At 51.2% G+C, this 17,941-nt stretch overlaps 1 protein-coding gene across 1 annotated transcript in view; it reads left to right on the plus strand.

Annotated features, from left to right (window-relative positions):
• Positions 1–17,941, plus strand: part of wdr33 (WD repeat domain 33) — a 54,798-nt gene that overhangs the window by 11,304 nt on the left and 25,553 nt on the right. The window contains exons 7-12 of the mRNA XM_034080186.2: positions 1,498–1,624; positions 8,954–9,108; positions 9,263–9,341; positions 9,490–9,600; positions 10,374–10,468; positions 12,438–12,524. Coding sequence (XP_033936077.1) covers positions 1,498–1,624; positions 8,954–9,108; positions 9,263–9,341; positions 9,490–9,600; positions 10,374–10,468; positions 12,438–12,524 — 654 coding nt within the window. The remainder of the gene's footprint in view (positions 1–1,497; positions 1,625–8,953; positions 9,109–9,262; positions 9,342–9,489; positions 9,601–10,373; positions 10,469–12,437; positions 12,525–17,941) is intronic.

The raw sequence follows: 17,941 nt of genomic DNA on the forward strand, positions 1-17,941 counted from the left end.
GTGTTCTGGAGCTTCTGACCCGTCCCCTGGTGTTCTGTAGCTTCTGACCCGTCCCCTGGTGTTCTGTAGCTTCTGACCCGTCCCCTGGTGTTCTGTAGCTTCTGACCCCTCCCCTGGTGTTCTGAAGCTTCTGACCCGTCCCCTGGTGTTCTGAAGCTTCTGACCCGTCCCCTTGTGTTCTGTAGCTTCTGACCCGTCCCCTTGTGTTCTGTAGCTTCTGACCCGTCCCCTGGTGTTCTGTAGCTTCTGACCCGTCCCCTGGTGTTCTGTAGCTTCTGACCCGTCCCCTGGTGTTCTGTAGCTTCTGACCCGTCCCCTTGTGTTCTGTAGCTTCTGACCCGTCCCCTTGTGTTCTGTAGCTTCTGACCCGTCCCCTGGTGTTCTGTAGCTTCTGACCCGTCCCCTGGTGTTCTGTAGCTTCTGACCCGTCCCCTGGTGTTCTGTAGCTTCTGACCCGTCCCCTTGTGTTCTGTAGCTTCTGACCCGTCCCCTGGTGTTCTGTAGCTTCTGACCCGTCCCCTGGTGTTCTGAGCTTCTGACCCGTCCCCTGGTGTTCTGCAGCTTCTGACCCGTCCCCTTGTGTTCTGTAGCTTCTGACCCGTCCCCTGGTGTTCTGTAGCTTCTGACCCGTCCCCTTGTGTTCTGTAGCTTCTGACCCGTCCCCTTGTGTGCTGTAGCTTCTGACCCGTCCCCTTGTGTTCTGTAGCTTCTGACCCGTCCCCTTGTGTGCTGTAGCTTCTGACCCGTCCCCTTGTGTTCTGTAGCTTCTGACCCGTCCCCTTGTGTGCTGTAGCTTCTGACCCGTCCCCTTGTGTTCTGTAGCTTCTGACCCGTCCCCTTGTGTGCTGTAGCTTCTGACCCGTCCCGTTGTGTTCTGTAGCTTCTGACCCGTCCCCTGGTGTTCTGTAGCTTCTGACCCGTCCCCTGGTGTTCTGTAGGTTCTGACCCGTCCCCTTGTGTTCTAGAGCTTGGCAGTTGCGGACCCCAGCAATGACAAACAGATGAGAATGCTGCGTGGGGTCTGGGGGCCGTGCTGGGGGGACGTTGGGGGGCTCGCTGCTCCGCCCTGTGAGGCTCGAGGAGCAGACACTGTGAGCTGGATTACTGGTGTGGTTTCCTGGTTGCTGCGTGGGGTCAGCGAGACACACACACACACACACACACACACACACACACACACACACACCCGCAGCCTGGCACCAGTGAACCAGCTCACAGTGTCCGCTCCTCAAGCCTCACAGGGCGGAGCAGCGAGCCCCCCAACGTCCCCCCAGCACGGCCCCCAGACCCCGCGCAGCATTCTCATCTGTTTGTCATCGCTGGGGTCATTTCCTGGTTGCTAACTAACGCCATGGTAACACATGATCACTGATGTTCCGCTGTAACGGGGGTGGACTCATCAGAACAGAGTGGGCGAGCTGACCAATCAGATTATAAAAATACTAAAGTCAATAAATAAATGTAAAAAGTAGATATTCTGTGTGTGTGTGTGTGTAGGTCACGGTGCAGATGTGAAGTGCGTGGACTGGCACCCCTCCAAAGGCCTGGTGGTCTCCGGCAGCAAAGACAGCCAGCAGCCGATCAAATTCTGGGACCCGAAGACCGGGCAGAGCCTGGCCACGCTGTGAGTGTTGTTGTTGTTGTTGTTGTTACATTAGATAAACAGAGCATACTCTGTGAGGCTCTGTTATTATAATGATTACTCCTCAGTGTCGGTTTGCATATCGTTTACTTTTCTACGATACCGATACTCAACCGATACCGCTGACCGATACTCAACCGATACCGCTGAACGATACTCAGCCGATACCGCTGAACGATACTCAACCGATACCGCTGAACGATACTCAACCGATACCGCTGATCGATGCCGCTGACCGATACTGCCGAATGATACTCAACCGATACCGCTGAACGATGCCGCTGACCGATACTCAACCGATACCGCTGAACGATACTCAGCCGATACCGCCGAACGATACTCAACCGATACCGCTGAACGATACTCAACCGATACCGCTGATCGATGCCGCTGACCGATACTCAACCGATACCGCTGAACGATACTCAGCCGATACCGCCGAACGATACTCAACCGATACCGCTGAACGATACTCAACCGATACCGCTGAACGATACTCAACCGATACCGCTGATCGATGCCGCTGACCGATACTGCCGAATGATACTCAACCGATACCGCTGAACGATGCCGCTGACCGATACTCAACCGATACCGCTGAACGATACTCAGCCGATACCGCCGAACGATACTCAACCGATACCGCTGAACGATGCCTCTGACCGATATCGCCGAATGATACTCAACCGATACCGCTGAACGATGCCGCTGACCGATACCGCTGAACGATGCCGCTGACCGATACCGCCGAACGCTACTCAACCAATACATATCGTGATACTTTCATGTTGCATAGGGGAACAATGGAATCATCCTGCAATTGCTCCCATGAAGCACTTTATGATGTCGCTAACATGTCAAATGAATATTAAATACAATTGTGGGACTTGGACCTTTTAGTACGGAACAAACAATGAAAAACACCTCATCTATGAAGATTCTGCAGTATCATTTATATCAACCATCAGGCGGGAGGAGCACAGCTTCCAGAGGTGGGAGTAAGTCATACATGTGCACGTCCCAAGTCACTGTGGTGAGAGTCAAGCAAGCCAGTGGATCTATGGTGGGGGTCAGCACAGAGGTTTCCTCCCACTTAGGTTTCAAATCATTGCGTTAATTACTTATTGTAAAGCATTTGAACATTCTTTTGTGTCACATGTTCATTATTAAGTTGATGTATAACTGCATAGTATCTTAATTATTTAAATTATAAGGTGACTAAAAATGGCAACCGTCTTTTCAGTTTTGGCAACCAAAAGCTGATGCCTGGTTGCCTGGCAACCACTTTTAAAAGTTAGTGTTGAGCCCTGCAAGGTTTGACATAATGAAGTGTGCTACTTTTAAAGCAAGCAACGATGTTTTCAAATCTGTAATAAAAAATGTCCGCAAAAACGCTATCGAAGCGGTTCCTGCCGTTGCTACGTGGTTCAAACGGTAGCAACGGACTATTTTTCTTAGCAGATGCACGTCATTTTAAATCAATATTAGCTTACTCTTTTCTTAATTTATAAAAGCATTTCAATTAATATTGGGAGTCATGTCGTTACTTTGTTGAGAATGTGGCCGTGTGATAATCATTACAGATCAAGGTCCCTCCGCTTTGCGTCGGCTCCTGATCTGCCTGTCGGGTGCTCTTCCCCAGATTGACCGCCACGCTGCACATGATCCCTTACTACGTTCTGAAAGGGCTCTGAAGTGATAACAGGAGGACAACTCAAATATGTGCCATCAACATGTGAAGCCTCCTGCCCTGGCTCGCCTTCAGCCCTGGCTCGCCTTCAGCCCTGGCTCGCCTTCAGCCCTGGCTCGCCTTCTGCCCTGGCTCGCCTTCAGCCCTGGCTCGCCTTCAGCCCTGGCTCGCCTTCAGCCCTGGCTCGCCTTCAGCCCTGGCTCGCCTCCTGCCCTGGCTCGCCTTCAGCCCTGGCTCGCCTTCAGCCCTGGCTCGCCTTCAGCCCTGGCTCGCCTCCTGCCCTGGCTCGCCTCCTGCCCTGGCTCGCCTCCTGCCCTGGCTCGCCTTCAGCCCTGGCTCGCCTCCTGCCCTGGCTCGCCTTCAGCCCTGGCTCGCCTCCTGCCCTGGCTCGCCTTCAGCAGGGTCACAGCATGTCTCCTGTCTACGGTGCTCCCATGTGACTCCGTCTCATTGTTTTCCTGTGTGTGTGTGTGTGTGTGTGTGTGTGTGTGTGTGTGTGTGTGTGTGTGTGTGTGTGTGTGTGTGTGTGTGTGTGTGTGTGTGTGTGTGTGTGTGTGTGTGTGTGTGTGTGTGTGTGTGTGTGTGTGTGTGTGTGTGTGTGTGTGTGTGTGTGTGTGTGTGTGTGTGTGTGTGTGTGTGTGTGTGTGTGTGTGTGTGTGATTTCTTTCATTTGGGAAAACCCACATATGTAAGTAATAGGGGGAATAATCGGGCAGTTCGGTGTGTGTGTGTGTCGCGGCCTGCGGTCGCTCTTTAGCCGTTCTAATGAAAGTAAACACAGGGAAGGCGTGCGTACCTCTTTGCGCGCTGGTGCTGCTCTTCTCACACGTCCCGCTGCCTCCTGGTGCTGCAGAGATTTCATGAAGTGAATGAGAGTCCGAGTTCAAAATATATCCAAAATAATGTATGCACTGCCATTTCCCAACATAAACATTACAGTGTGCAATGAGACGGCTGTCTCCTGCGCTCCACTTCCTACTCGGCGCTCCGCTAGCTTTCTCGTGGGAACGAGAAACAGCATCTTATTTCTGTCATTGCCCTTCAGGGGCTCCGTGCGATACAAATGCAAACTTTAAAAAGTCCTTTCGAGTCATCTATCTCAAGTCAAGTCAAGTCTTTTATCAATGTTAGTCAAGCAAGTCTCAAAATATGCGTGTCAAGTCATGTGACTCGAGTCCCCACCTCTGACATTTCACAGCGTAGCATATCACCTGCTGAACTCTCGCTCGGCACGCTGCTTCCCTGCACAAAGGTACTATTGCCATACGAGACGGCATTGGTTGGAGGTTGGATGTGTTGCCACCTGTTCCATAAATACACTTCTGGCAGTGGTTACAGACCCCACCATCAGACTGGCAGTGGTTACAGACCTACCATCAGACTGGCAGTGGTTACAGACCCCACCATCAGACTGGCAGCGGTTACAGACCTACCATCAGACTGGCAGTGGTTACAGACCCCACCATCAGACTGGCAGCGGTTAGAGACCCCACCATCAGACTGGTAGTGGTTACAGACCCCACCATCAGACTGGCAGCGGTTACAGACCTACCATCAGACTGGCAGTGGTTACAGACCCCACCATCAGACTGGCAGCGGTTAGAGACCCCACCATCAGACTGGTAGTGGTTACAGACCCCACCATCAGACTGGCAGTGGTTACAGACCCCACCATCAGACTGGCAGCGGTTACAGACCCCACCATCAGACTGGCAGTGGTTACAGACCCCACCATCAGACTGGCAGTGGTTACAGACCCCACCATCAGACTGGCAGTGGTTACAGACCCCACCATCAGACTGGCAGTGGTTACAGACCCCACCATCAGACTGGCAGTGGTTACAGACCCCACCATCAGACTGGCAGTGGTTACAGACCCCACCATCAGACTGGCAGTGGTTACAGACCTACCATCAGACTGGCAGTGGTTACAGACCCCACCATCAGACTGGCAGTGGTTACAGACCCCACCATCAGACTGGCAGTGGTTACAGACCCCACCATCAGACTGGCAGTGGTTACAGACCTACCATCAGACTGGCAGTGGTTACAGACCTACCATCAGACTGGCAGCGGTTACAGACCCCACCATCAGACTGGCAGTGGTTAGAGACCCCACCATCAGACTGGCAGGGGTTACAGACCCCACCATCAGACTGGCAGTGGTTACAGACCCCACCATCAGACTGGCAGTGGTTACAGACCTACCATCAGACTGGCAGCGGTTACAGACCCCACCATCAGACTGGCAGTGGTTAGAGACCCCACCATCAGACTGGCAGTGGTTACAGACCCCACCATCAGACTGGCAGTGGTTACAGACCCCACCATCAGACTGGCAGTGGTTAGAGACCTACCATCAGACTGGCAGTGGTTAGAGACCCCACCATCAGACTGGCAGTGGTTACAGACCCCACCATCAGACTGGCAGCGGTTAGAGACCCCACCATCAGACTGGCAGTGGTTAGAGACCCCACCATCAGACTGGTAGTGGTTACAGACCTACCATCAGACTGGCAGTGGTTACAGACCCCACCATCAGACTGGCAGTGGTTACAGACCCCACCATCAGACTGGCAGCGGTTACAGACCCCACCATCAGACTGGCAGTGGTTACAGACCTACCATCAGACTGGCAGTGGTTACAGACCCCACCATCAGACTGGCAGTGGTTACATACCCCACCATCAGACTGGCAGTGGTTACAGACCCCACCATCAGACTGGCAGTGGTTACAGACCTACCATCAGACTGGCAGTGGTTACAGACCTACCATCAGACTGGCAGTGGTTACAGACCCCACCATCAGACTGGCAGTGGTTAGAGACCCCACCATCAGACTGGCAGTGGTTACAGACCCCACCATCAGACTGGCAGCGGTTACAGACCCCACCATCATACTGGCAGTGGTTAGAGACCCCACCATCAGACTGGCAGCGGTTACAGACCTACCATCAGACTGGCAGTGGTTAGAGACCCCACCATCAGACTGGCAGTGGTTACAGACCCCACCATCATACTGGCAGTGGTTAGAGACCCCACCATCAGACTGGCAGTGGTTAGAGACCCCACCATCATACTGGCAGCGGTTAGAGACCCCACCATCAGACTGGCAGCGGTTACAGACCCCACCATCAGACTGGCAGTGGTTACAGACCCCACCATCATACTGGCAGTGGTTACAGACCCCACCATCAGACTGGCAGTGGTTACAGACCCCACCATCAGACTGGCAGTGGTTACAGACCCCACCATCATACTGGCAGTGGTTACAGACCCCACCATCAGACTGGCAGTGGTTACAGACCCCACCATCAGACTGGCAGTGGTTACAGACCCCACCATCAGACTGGCAGTGGTTAGAGACCCCACCATCAGACTGGCAGTGGTTACAGACCCCACCATCAGACTGGCAGCGGTTACAGACCCCACCATCAGACTGGCAGTGGTTACAGACCCCACCATCATACTGGCAGCGGTTACAGACCCCACCATCATACTGGCAGTGGTTACAGACCCCACCATCAGACTGGCAGTGGTTACAGACCCCACCATCAGACTGGCAGTGGTTACAGACCCCACCATCAGACTGGCAGCGGTTACAGACCCCACCATCAGACTGGCAGCGGTTACAGACCCCACCATCATACTGGCAGCGGTTACAGACCCCACCATCATACTGGCAGTGGTTACAGACCCCACCATCAGACTGGCAGTGGTTACAGACCCCACCATCAGACTGGCAGTGGTTACAGACCCCACCATCAGACTGGCAGTGGTTACAGACCCCACCATCATACTGGCAGTGGTTACAGACCCCACCATCAGACTGGCAGTGGTTACAGACCCCACCATCAGACTGGCAGTGGTTACAGACCTACCATCAGACTGGCAGTGGTTACAGACCCCACCATCAGACTGGCAGTGGTTACAGACCCCACCATCAGACTGGCAGTGGTTACAGACCCCACCATCAGACTGGCAGTGGTTACAGACCCCACCATCATACTGGCAGTGGTTACAGACCCCACCATCAGACTGGCAGTGGTTACAGACCCCACCATCAGACTGGCAGTGGTTACAGACCTACCATCAGACTGGCAGTGGTTACAGACCCCACCATCAGACTGGCAGTGGTTAGAGACCCCACCATCAGACTGGCAGTGGTTACAGACCCCACCATCATACTGGCAGTGGTTACAGACCCCACCATCAGACTGGCAGTGGTTACAGACCCCACCATCAGACTGGCAGTGGTTACAGACCCCACCATCAGACTGGCAGCGGTTACAGACCCCACCATCAGACTGGCAGTGGTTACAGACCCCACCATCATACTGGCAGCGGTTACAGACCCCACCATCATACTGGCAGTGGTTACAGACCCCACCATCAGACTGGCAGTGGTTACAGACCCCACCATCAGACTGGCAGTGGTTACAGACCCCACCATCATACTGGCAGTGGTTACAGACCCCACCATCAGACTGGCAGTGGTTACAGACCCCACCATCAGACTGGCAGTGGTTACAGACCTACCATCAGACTGGCAGTGGTTACAGACCCCACCATCAGACTGGCAGTGGTTACAGACCCCACCATCAGACTGGCAGTGGTTAGAGACCCCACCATCAGACTGGCAGTGGTTACAGACCCCACCATCATACTGGCAGCGGTTAGAGACCCCACCATCAGACTGGCAGCGGTTACAGACCCCACCATCATACTGGCAGTGGTTACAGACCCCACCATCAGACTGGCAGTGGTTACAGACCCCACCATCAGACTGGCAGCGGTTAGAGACCCCACCATCAGACTGGCAGCGGTTAGAGACCCCACCATCAGACTGGCAGTGGTTAGAGACCCCACCATCAGACTGGCAGTGGTTACAGACCCCACCATCAGACTGGCAGGGGTTAGAGACCCCACCAAAAGACTGGCAGGGGTTAGAGACCCCACCATCAGACTGGCAGTGGTTAGAGACCCCACCATCAGACTGGCAGTGGTTACAGACCCCACCATCAGACTGGCAGTGGTTACAGACCCCACCATCAGACTGGCAGTGGTTAGAGACCCCACCATCAGACTGGCAGTGGTTAGAGACCCCACCATCAGACTGGCAGTGGTTAGAGACCCCACCATCAGACTGGCAGTGATTAGAGACCCAACCATCAGACTGGCAGGGGTTAGAGACCCCACCAAAAGACTGGCAGGGGTTAGAGACCCCACCATCAGACTGGCAGTGGTTAGAGACCCCACCATCAGACTGGCAGTGGTTACAGACCCCACCATCAGACTGGCAGTGGTTACAGACCCCACCATCAGACTGGCAGTGGTTACAGACCCCACCATTCATATGCAGCCACACTTTAGATGTTCTAAAGTGAATCGTTTGTGGAGTTTCACGGTGAAATTGACATCGTAATGTTGACGGTTTGGGTGCGAGTTTAAGGATATTACGCCTCACTTTTATAAAAAAATAATCGAAAACCGGATCTGATTTCGGTACGGTATACCGTATACAGTAACCGGGTACCGGAATGCACCCCTACCTCAGTGTAGTGTTGATATAATGCCTGTGACCTCCTGATGACCCCCTGCTGACCTCCTTCTGCTCTCAGCCACGCCCACAAGAACACGGTGATGGAGGTGAAGTGGAACCTGAACGGGAACTGGCTGCTGACGGCCTCCAGAGACCACCTGTGCAAACTGTTCGACATCCGCAACCTGAAGGAGGAGCTGCAGGTGTTCAGGGGCCACAAGAAGGAGGCCACAGGTAACTCTCTATACTCTATATACCTGAGGGAGGGGCTGCAGGTGTTCAGGGGCATGTATACCCAGCAGTCTCTCTCTCTCTGCAGCCGTGGTACAGACACATGTGTATATAGTGATATGTGATAGTATACCCAGCAGTCTCTCTCTCTCTGCAGCCGTGGCCTGGCACCCGGTCCACGAGGGTCTGTTCGCCAGCGGAGGCTCTGACGGCTCTCTGCTCTTCTGGAACGCCGGGTAACCAGAGGACCCTGAACGCACCGTCACTCATATATTAATACTTCATTAATTTCTTTAATCATACCCTGTGTGTGTGTGTGTGTGTGTGTGTGTGTGTGTGTGTGTGTGTGTGTGTGTGTGTGTGTGTGTGTGTGTGTGTGTGCAGGGTGGAGAAGGAGGTGGGGGGGATGGAGATGGCTCACGAGGGGATGATCTGGAGTCTGGCCTGGCATCCTCTGGGTCACATCCTGTGTTCTGGATCCAACGACCACACCAGGTACACTGACACACACACACACTCACACACTCACAGAGACACACACGCTCACAGAGACACACACGCTCACAGAGACACACACAGAGACACACACGCTCACAGAGACACACACGCTCACAGAGACACACACGCTCACAGAGACACACACGCTCACAGAGACACACACGCTCACAGAGACACACACGCTCACAGAGACACACACGCTCACAGAGACACACACGCTCACAGAGACACACACGCGCTCACAGAGACACACACACGCTCACAGAGACACACACGCTCACAGAGACACACACACGCTCACAGAGACACACACGCTCACAGAGACACACACGCTCACAGAGACACACACAGAATCAGGTTTATTACCAGGTAGGTTTACACGTACGAGGAATTTGACACAAACACACAGATACTCACACACTAACACGCGTCCTGTGTGTTTCCTGACGTGTGCATGTGTGTGTGTGTGTTGTGGTGGTTCCTGATGCGTGTGTGCGTGTGTGTGTGTGTGTGTGTGTGTGTGTGTGTGTGTGTGTGTGTGGTGTGTGTGTGTGTGTGTGTGTGTGTGTGTGTGTGTGTGTGTGTGTGTGTGTGTGTGTGTGTGTGTGTGTGTGTGTGTGTGTGTGTGTGTGTGTGTGTGTGTGTGTGTGTGTGTGTGTGTGTGTGTGTGTGTGTGTGTGTGTGTGTGTGTGTGTGTGTGTGTGTGTGTGTGTGTGTGTGTGTGTGTGTGTGTGTGTGTGTGTGTGTGTGTGTGTGTGTGTGTGTTGCAGTAAGTTCTGGACCAGGAACCGACCCGGGGATAAGATGCGGGACCGCTACAACCTGAACCTGCTGCCCGGCATGTCAGAGGACGGCATGGAGTACGGTGAGCCGCAGGGACAAAAAGATACTCTGTGTGACACTGATCTGTGACATCATCACATCATCTGTGACATCATCACATCATCTGTGACATCATCTGTGACATCACATCATCTGTGACAGCTCAGAGGGATCAGGTTTCATACACGGCTGCTTTCAGTTTCTTTAAATACATTTAATATGCAATCAAAATGGAGGTGAATCAAAATGGAGGTGAATCAAAATGGAGGTGAATCAAAATGGAGGTCCAGCAACAGAAGGGATTTATAGACTCGTTTATTATTATTCTTTAGTTCAAGTCGGACTCTGAGCTGCTGGTGCTCTGGAGACCTCTGAGCAAAGGTTGTTGCAACGCTGCATGATACAAACTATTGTTTAAATTCAATATATTTTAGTATCCCTGACGAATATTATTATTACCCTGTTGTGGGATTTGTGTTTTCATGACGGATTATTATGATTGAAACAGCTGTAGCTCCTCCGGGTCCATCCTGGAAGCTCAGGGACAAAGACCCTCCCTCTTTTTGATCCAGTTCCATCAAAACCTGTCTGAAAATGAGCTGATCAGATTTTGGCCACTTGATGATGTCATAACGATGTGTTGTAACCATTAGCCAATCAGCAACAAGGTACCCCCCCCCCCCCCTCTCCTCTAGAGCTCCATTGAGCTCTTTGTAACCACATGTCTCTCAGAGGGGCGTGGGGGGGGGCTCCTTGCTTTCATCTGAAGTCACAGACAGAGAATCAGCACTTTGGAAACAGGGCTGAAACAGAGGGGATTATGGGTAATGCTGCAATGATCTGTTTCAGCCAATCAGAGACAGGCTCTGCATATATCTGAGACCTGTGATATAGTGATGAAGAGGAGGATGATGATGGGGACCTGTGATATAGTGATGAAGAGGAGGATAGGGACCTGTGATATAGTGATGAAGAGGAGGATGATAGGGACCTGTGATATAATGATGAAGAGGAGGATGATGATGGGGACCTGTGATATAGTGATGAAGAGGAGGATGATGATGGGGACCTGTGATATAGTGATGAAGAGGAGGATGATGATGGGGACCTGTGATATAGTGATGAAGAGGAGGATGATGATGGGGACCTGTGATATAGTGATGAAGAGGAGGATGATGATGGGGACCTGTGATATAGTGATGAAGAGGAGGATGATTATAGGGGACCTGTGATATAGTGATGAAGAGGATGATAGGGACCTGTGATATAGTGATGAAGAGGAGGATGATGATGGGGACCTGTGATATAGTGATGAAGAGGAGGATGATGATGGGGACCTGTGATATAGTGATGAAGAGGAGGATGATGATGGGGACCTGTGATATAGTGATGAAGAGGAGGATGATGATGGGGACCTGTGATATAGTGATGAAGAGGAGGATGATGATGGGGACCTGTGATATAGTGATGAAGAGGAGGATGATTATAGGGGACCTGTGATATAGTGATGAAGAGGATGATAGGGGACCTGTGATATAGTGATGAAGAGGAGGATGATGATGGGGACCTGTGATATAGTGATGAAGAGGAGGATGATGATGGGGACCTGTGAGATACTGATGAAGAGGAGGATGATGATGGGGACCTGTGAGATACTGATGAAGAGGAGGATGATGATGGGGACCTGTGAGATACTGATGAAGAGGAGGATGATGATGGGGACCTGTGATATACTGATGAAGAGGAGGATGATGATGGGGACCTGTGATATACTGATGAAGAGGAGGATGATTATAGGGGACCTGTGATATAGTGATGAAGAGGATGATAGGGACCTGTGATATAGTGATGAAGAGGAGGATGATGATGGGGACCTGTGATATAGTGATGAAGAGGAGGATAGGGACCTGTGATATAGTGATGATGATGATGATGATGATGATGATGATGATGATGATGATGATGATGATGATGGGGACCTGTAATGATGAAGATGGATGTGTGTGTTTCAGACGACGTGGATATGAACAGCGTGGCCTCCATCCCCGGCATGGGGATCCCCGACCAGCTGAAGGCCGCCATGGAGCAGGAGCAGAGCAGTAAGAGACCTCCCCACACAGACCCTCCCCACACAGACCCTCCCCACAGAGACCCTCCCACACAGACCCTCCCCACACAGACCCTCCCCACAGAGACCCTCCCCACAGAGACCCTCCCCACAGAGACCCTCCCCACAGAGACCCTCCCCACACAGACCCTCCCCCACACAGACCCTCCCCACACAGACCCTCCCCACACAGACCCTCCTCACAGACCCTCCCCACCACAGACCCCTCCTCACACAGACCCTCCCCTCACAGACCCCCCCCACACAGACCCTCCTCACACAGACCCTCCCCTCACAGACCCTCCCCACACAGACCCTCCTCACACAGACCCTCCCCTCACAGACCCTCCCACACAGACCCTCCTCACACAGACCCTCCTCACACAGACCCTCCCCACACAGACCCTCCCCACACAGACCCTCCCCTCACAGACCCTCCCCACACAGACCCTCCCCTCACAGACCCTCCCCACACAGACCCTCCCCTCACAGACCCTCCCCACACAGACCCTCCCCTCACAGACCCTCCCCACAGAGACCCTCCCCTCAGAGACCCTCCCCTCACAGACCCTCCCCACACAGACCCTCCCCTCACAGACCCTCCCCTCACAGACCCCCCACACAGACCCCCCCCACACAGACCCTCCCTCAGAGACCCTCCCCACACAGACCCTCCCCACAGAGACCCTCCCCTCACAGACCCTCCCCACACAGACCCTCCCCTCACAGACCCCCCCACAGAGACCCCCCCTCAGAGACCCTCCCCTCACAGACCCTCCCCACACAGACCCTCCCCTCACAGACCCTCCCCTCAGAGACCCTCCCCTCACAGACCCCCCCACACAGACCCCCCCCCCACACAGACCCTCCCCTCAGAGACCCTCCCCACACAGACCCTCCCCACAGAGACCCTCCCCTCACAGACCCTCCCCACACAGACCCTCCCCTCACAGACCCTCCCCACACAGACCCTCCCTCACAGACCCTCCCCACAGAGACCCCCCCCACACAGACCCCCCCCTCACAGACCCTCCCCACAGAGACCCTCCCCTCACAGACCCTCCCCACACAGACCCTCCCCACACAGACCCTCCCCACACAGACCCCTCCCCTCACAGACCCTCCCCACACAGACCCTCCCCACACAGACCCTCCCCACACAGACCCTCCTCACACAGACCCTCCCCACACAGACCCTCCCCTCACAGACCCTCCCCACACAGACCCTCCTCACAGACCCTCCCCACACAGACCCTCTCCACACAGACCCTCCCCACACAGACCCTCCCCACACAGACCCTCCTCACACAGACCCTCCCCACACAGACCCTCCCCTCACAGACCCTCCCCACACAGACCCCTCCTCACAGACCCTCCCCACACAGACCCTCCCCACACAGACCCTCTCCACACAGACCCTCCCCACAGAGACCCTCCCCACACAGACCCTCTCCACACAGACCCTCCCCACACAGACACTCCTCACAGACCCTCCCCACACAGACCCTCCCCACAGACCCTCTCCACACAGACCCTCCCCACACAGACCCTCCCCACAGAGACCCTCCCCTCACAGACCCTCCCCTCACAGACCCTCCCCTCAGAGACCCTCTGTGTGGTGTAAATAATGTTTGTTTGGGCAGTTACAACTGCATGTAATGTTTTCTGCTTGTTTCCATCTGGAAGGCGTCTGCCTGCATCAGGTGGAAAGTGTCTTGACCAACAACGTGTTTCTTATAGCGATGCAGGCATGAAGCGAGCAAACACTAACAAGAACAAACAAGGGAAATGGAGAATGAAATTGAACAATATAATATTGTGGTGGTTCATCTTATAATTCAGTCTAGAGAACCAGACAGCATCTCAGACCTGCACACATCTAGATGTTCTATTGCAGGGGTGTCAAACTCAAGGCCCGGGGGCCACATTCGGCCCGCGACTTCATTTCATGTGGCCCCACAAGAGCTTGCAAAGAATAGAATATGTTTATTATACGGTTACATGCTGTAGAAGCAACGTTGCCCTTAAACTACATGTCCCACAATGCATCTCAAATATGACTTTTTTCTCCGAATTGCCTTTTTTTTCTTCAAAATATGCATTTTTTCATAGAATTCCTTTTTCTCAGGAATTAGATTTTTATTTCAAAATGTCACTTCTATTTCTTTTTTCTCCAGAATTTGGCTTTTCTTTTTAAATCATTTTGGGGACATACGCACCGAAAAAGACTTCTGCTTTCAGACGTAGTTAATTATGAAGTTATTACCCTATGCGATGATAATCCAATGCAGAGGCAATGATGTACATTATTTTATATATATAATATATTTATATATGTATTTTTATATAGTCTTAAAGTTACAACCGGCCCTTTGAGTGCAACCATAATGCTGATGTGGCCCGCGATGAAATTGAGTTCGACACCCCTGTTCTAGGGGGGAGGCCCCCAACCCTTCAGGGCAATCTCTATTGGGCTCAGGGCCATCTGTAGACCAGCTCGTATCTACAATCTATAGAGAAGCTAAACTGTGTGTGTGTGTGTGTGTGTGTGTGTGTGTGTGTGTGTGTGTGTGTGTGTGTGTGTGTGTGTGTGGTGTGTGTGTGTGTGTGTGTGTGTGTGTGTGTGTGTGTGTGTGTGTGTGTGTGTGTGTGTGTGTGTGTGGTGTGTGTGTGTGTGTGTGTGTGTGTGTGTGTGTGTACGGACGGAGTCTCCCCACAGGCGTCTGTTCCCATCATTTTACGATTGGCTTTAATCAATGTTTGAAAATGAATTCTTCATAAATGATAAATGAGAGGTAACATTTTGTTTATGGTATTATTTCCACATATTTCTCTCCATCCTTCCTTCCTGCCAACGGGGTCGCACGTTTTCTCGTCTCTCCCGTTGTCGTGCTTAGTGCGTACGCACGGGTCGGAGTGTGCGTGGAGGACCGCACGTTTCCCCATTAAGTTAGTTTTTTATAAATCACAGTGCGTAGAAACTGGCGTACGCCATCTTTTGAGAGGCACGCACCACCGTTTACAAACGAGACTCCCAGGACTCCAGGAATGACTTTGTGCAAACTCAAGTAAAAAAAGTCAAGAAAATATTGAATTTTTAGGGAAAAGTTTTAATTGTGAGATTTCCCTAAAAAACCTCAGTGATGTTTATTTTCATGGGAAAAAGATATTATTTTAAGATTTTAGAAAAAAATCAGATTTTATTTTGGTTGAGATTCTCGTACTGCTCCTCTTTTCACCCTCTGTCTGAAACCAGAGCCCAGTCTGCTCTGATTGGTCATTTGGCCGGCTCTGTTGTGATTGGTCAACCGCTTAGAGATGTCCCCGCCTCTAAGCCTATCACGTACAATGAGTTGGAGTGCTAGCCAATATCATGTCATCTTGCAATCTACTTATTTATATAAATACTTATCACCGCAATACACTCGTATTTAATGTCGTCTTAATGACATTATTTAATTTCACGTTCTGTTCTTGTTCACGTTCTGTTCAGGTTCTTGTTCACGTTCTGTTCTTGTTCACGTTCTGTTCACGTTCTGTTCTTGTTCACGTTCTGTTCTTGTTCACATTCTGTTCTTGTTCACGTTCTTGTTCACGTTCTGTTCTTGTTCACGTTCTGTTCACGTTCTGTTCCTGTTCACGTTCTGTTCTTGTTCACGTTCTGTTCACGTTCTGTTCTTGTTCACGTTCTGTTCTTGTTCACGTTCTTGTTCACGTTCTGTTCCTGTTCACGTTCTGTTCTTGTTCACGTTCTGTTCACGTTCTGTTCTTGTTCACGTTCTGTTTCTTGTTCACATTCTGTTCTTGTTCACGTTCTTGTTCACGTTCTGTTCTTGTTCACGTTCTGTTCTTGTTCACGTTCTTGTTCACGTTCTTGTTCACGTTCTGTTCACGTTCTGTTCTTGTTCACGTTCTGTTCTTGTTCACGTTCTGTTCTTGTTCACGTTCTTGTTCACGTTCCGTTCACGTTCTTGTTCACGTTCTGTTCTTGTTCACGTTCTGTTCACGTTCTGTTCTTGTTTACGTTCTGTTCATGTTCTTGTTCACGTTCTTGTTCACGTTCTTGTTCACGTTCTGTTCACGTTCAGTTCTTGTTCACGTTCTGTTCTTGTTCTGTTCACGTTCTGTTCTTGTTCACGTTATATTCACGTTCTGTTCTTGTTCACGTTCTGTTCTTGTTCACGTTCTGTTCTTGTTCACGTTATATTCACGTTCTGTTCTTGTTCACGTTCTGTTCTGTTCACGTTCTTTTCTTGTTCACGTTCTGTTCATGTTCTTGTTCACGTTCTTGTTCACGTTCTGTTCACGTTCAGTTCTTGTTCACGTTCTGTTCTTGTTCTGTTCACGTTCTGTTCTTGTTCACGTTATATTCACGTTCTGTTCTTGTTCACGTTCTGTTCACGTTCTTGTTCACGTTCTGTTCTTGTTCACGTTCTGTTCTTGTTCACGTTCTGTTCGCGTTCTTGTTCACGTTCTGTTCACGTTTTGTTCTTGTTCACGTTCTGTTCCTGTTCACGTTCTGTTCTTGTTCACGTTCTGTTCTTGTTCACGTTCTCTTGTTCACGTTCTGTTCTTGTTCACGTTCTGTTCGCGTTCTGTTCTTGTTCGCGTTCTTGTTCACATTCTGTTCTTGTTCACGTTCTGTTCTTGTTCACGTTCTGTTCTTGTTCACGTTCTTGTTCGCGTTCTGCTCTTGTTCACATTCTGTTCTTGTTCACGTTCTGTTCTTGTTCACGTTCTTGTTCGCGTTCTGTTCTTGTTCACGTTCTGTTCTTGTTCACGTTCTGTTCACATTCTGTTCTTGTTCACGTTCTGTTCTTGTTCACATTCTGTTCTTGTTCACGTTCTGTTCACATTCTCTTCTTGTTCACGTTCTGTTCTTGTTCACGTTCTGTTCTTGTTCACATTCTGTTCTTGTTCACGTCTGTTCTTGTTCGCGTTCTGTTTTTGTTCACGTTCTGTTCTTGTTCACATTCTGTCTTGTTCACGTTCTGTTCTTGTTCGCGTTCTGTTCTTGTTCACGTTTCTGTTCTGTTCGCGTTCTGTTCTTGTTCAAATTCTGTTCTTGTTCACGTCTGTTCGCGTTCTGTTCTTGTTCACATTCTGTTCTTGTTGACGTTCTGTTCTTGTTGACGTTCTGTTCTTGTTCACGTTCGTTCTTGTTCACATTCTGTTCTTGTTCACGTTCTGTTCTTGTTCACGTTCTGTTCTTGTTGACGTTCTGTTCTTATTCACGTTCTGTTCGCGTTCTGTTCTTGTTCACGTTCTGTTCTTGTTCACGTTCTGTTCTTGTTCACGTTCTGTTCGCGTTCTGTTCTTGTTCACGTTCTGTTCACGTTCAGTTCTTGTTCACGTTCTGTTCTTGTTCACGTTCTTGTTCACGTTCTTGTTCGCGTTCTTGTTCACGTT

Source organism: Pseudochaenichthys georgianus, unplaced genomic scaffold (assembly GCF_902827115.2).
Source record: "Pseudochaenichthys georgianus unplaced genomic scaffold, fPseGeo1.2 scaffold_930_arrow_ctg1, whole genome shotgun sequence".
Taxonomy (NCBI): Eukaryota; Metazoa; Chordata; class Actinopteri; order Perciformes; family Channichthyidae; genus Pseudochaenichthys; species Pseudochaenichthys georgianus.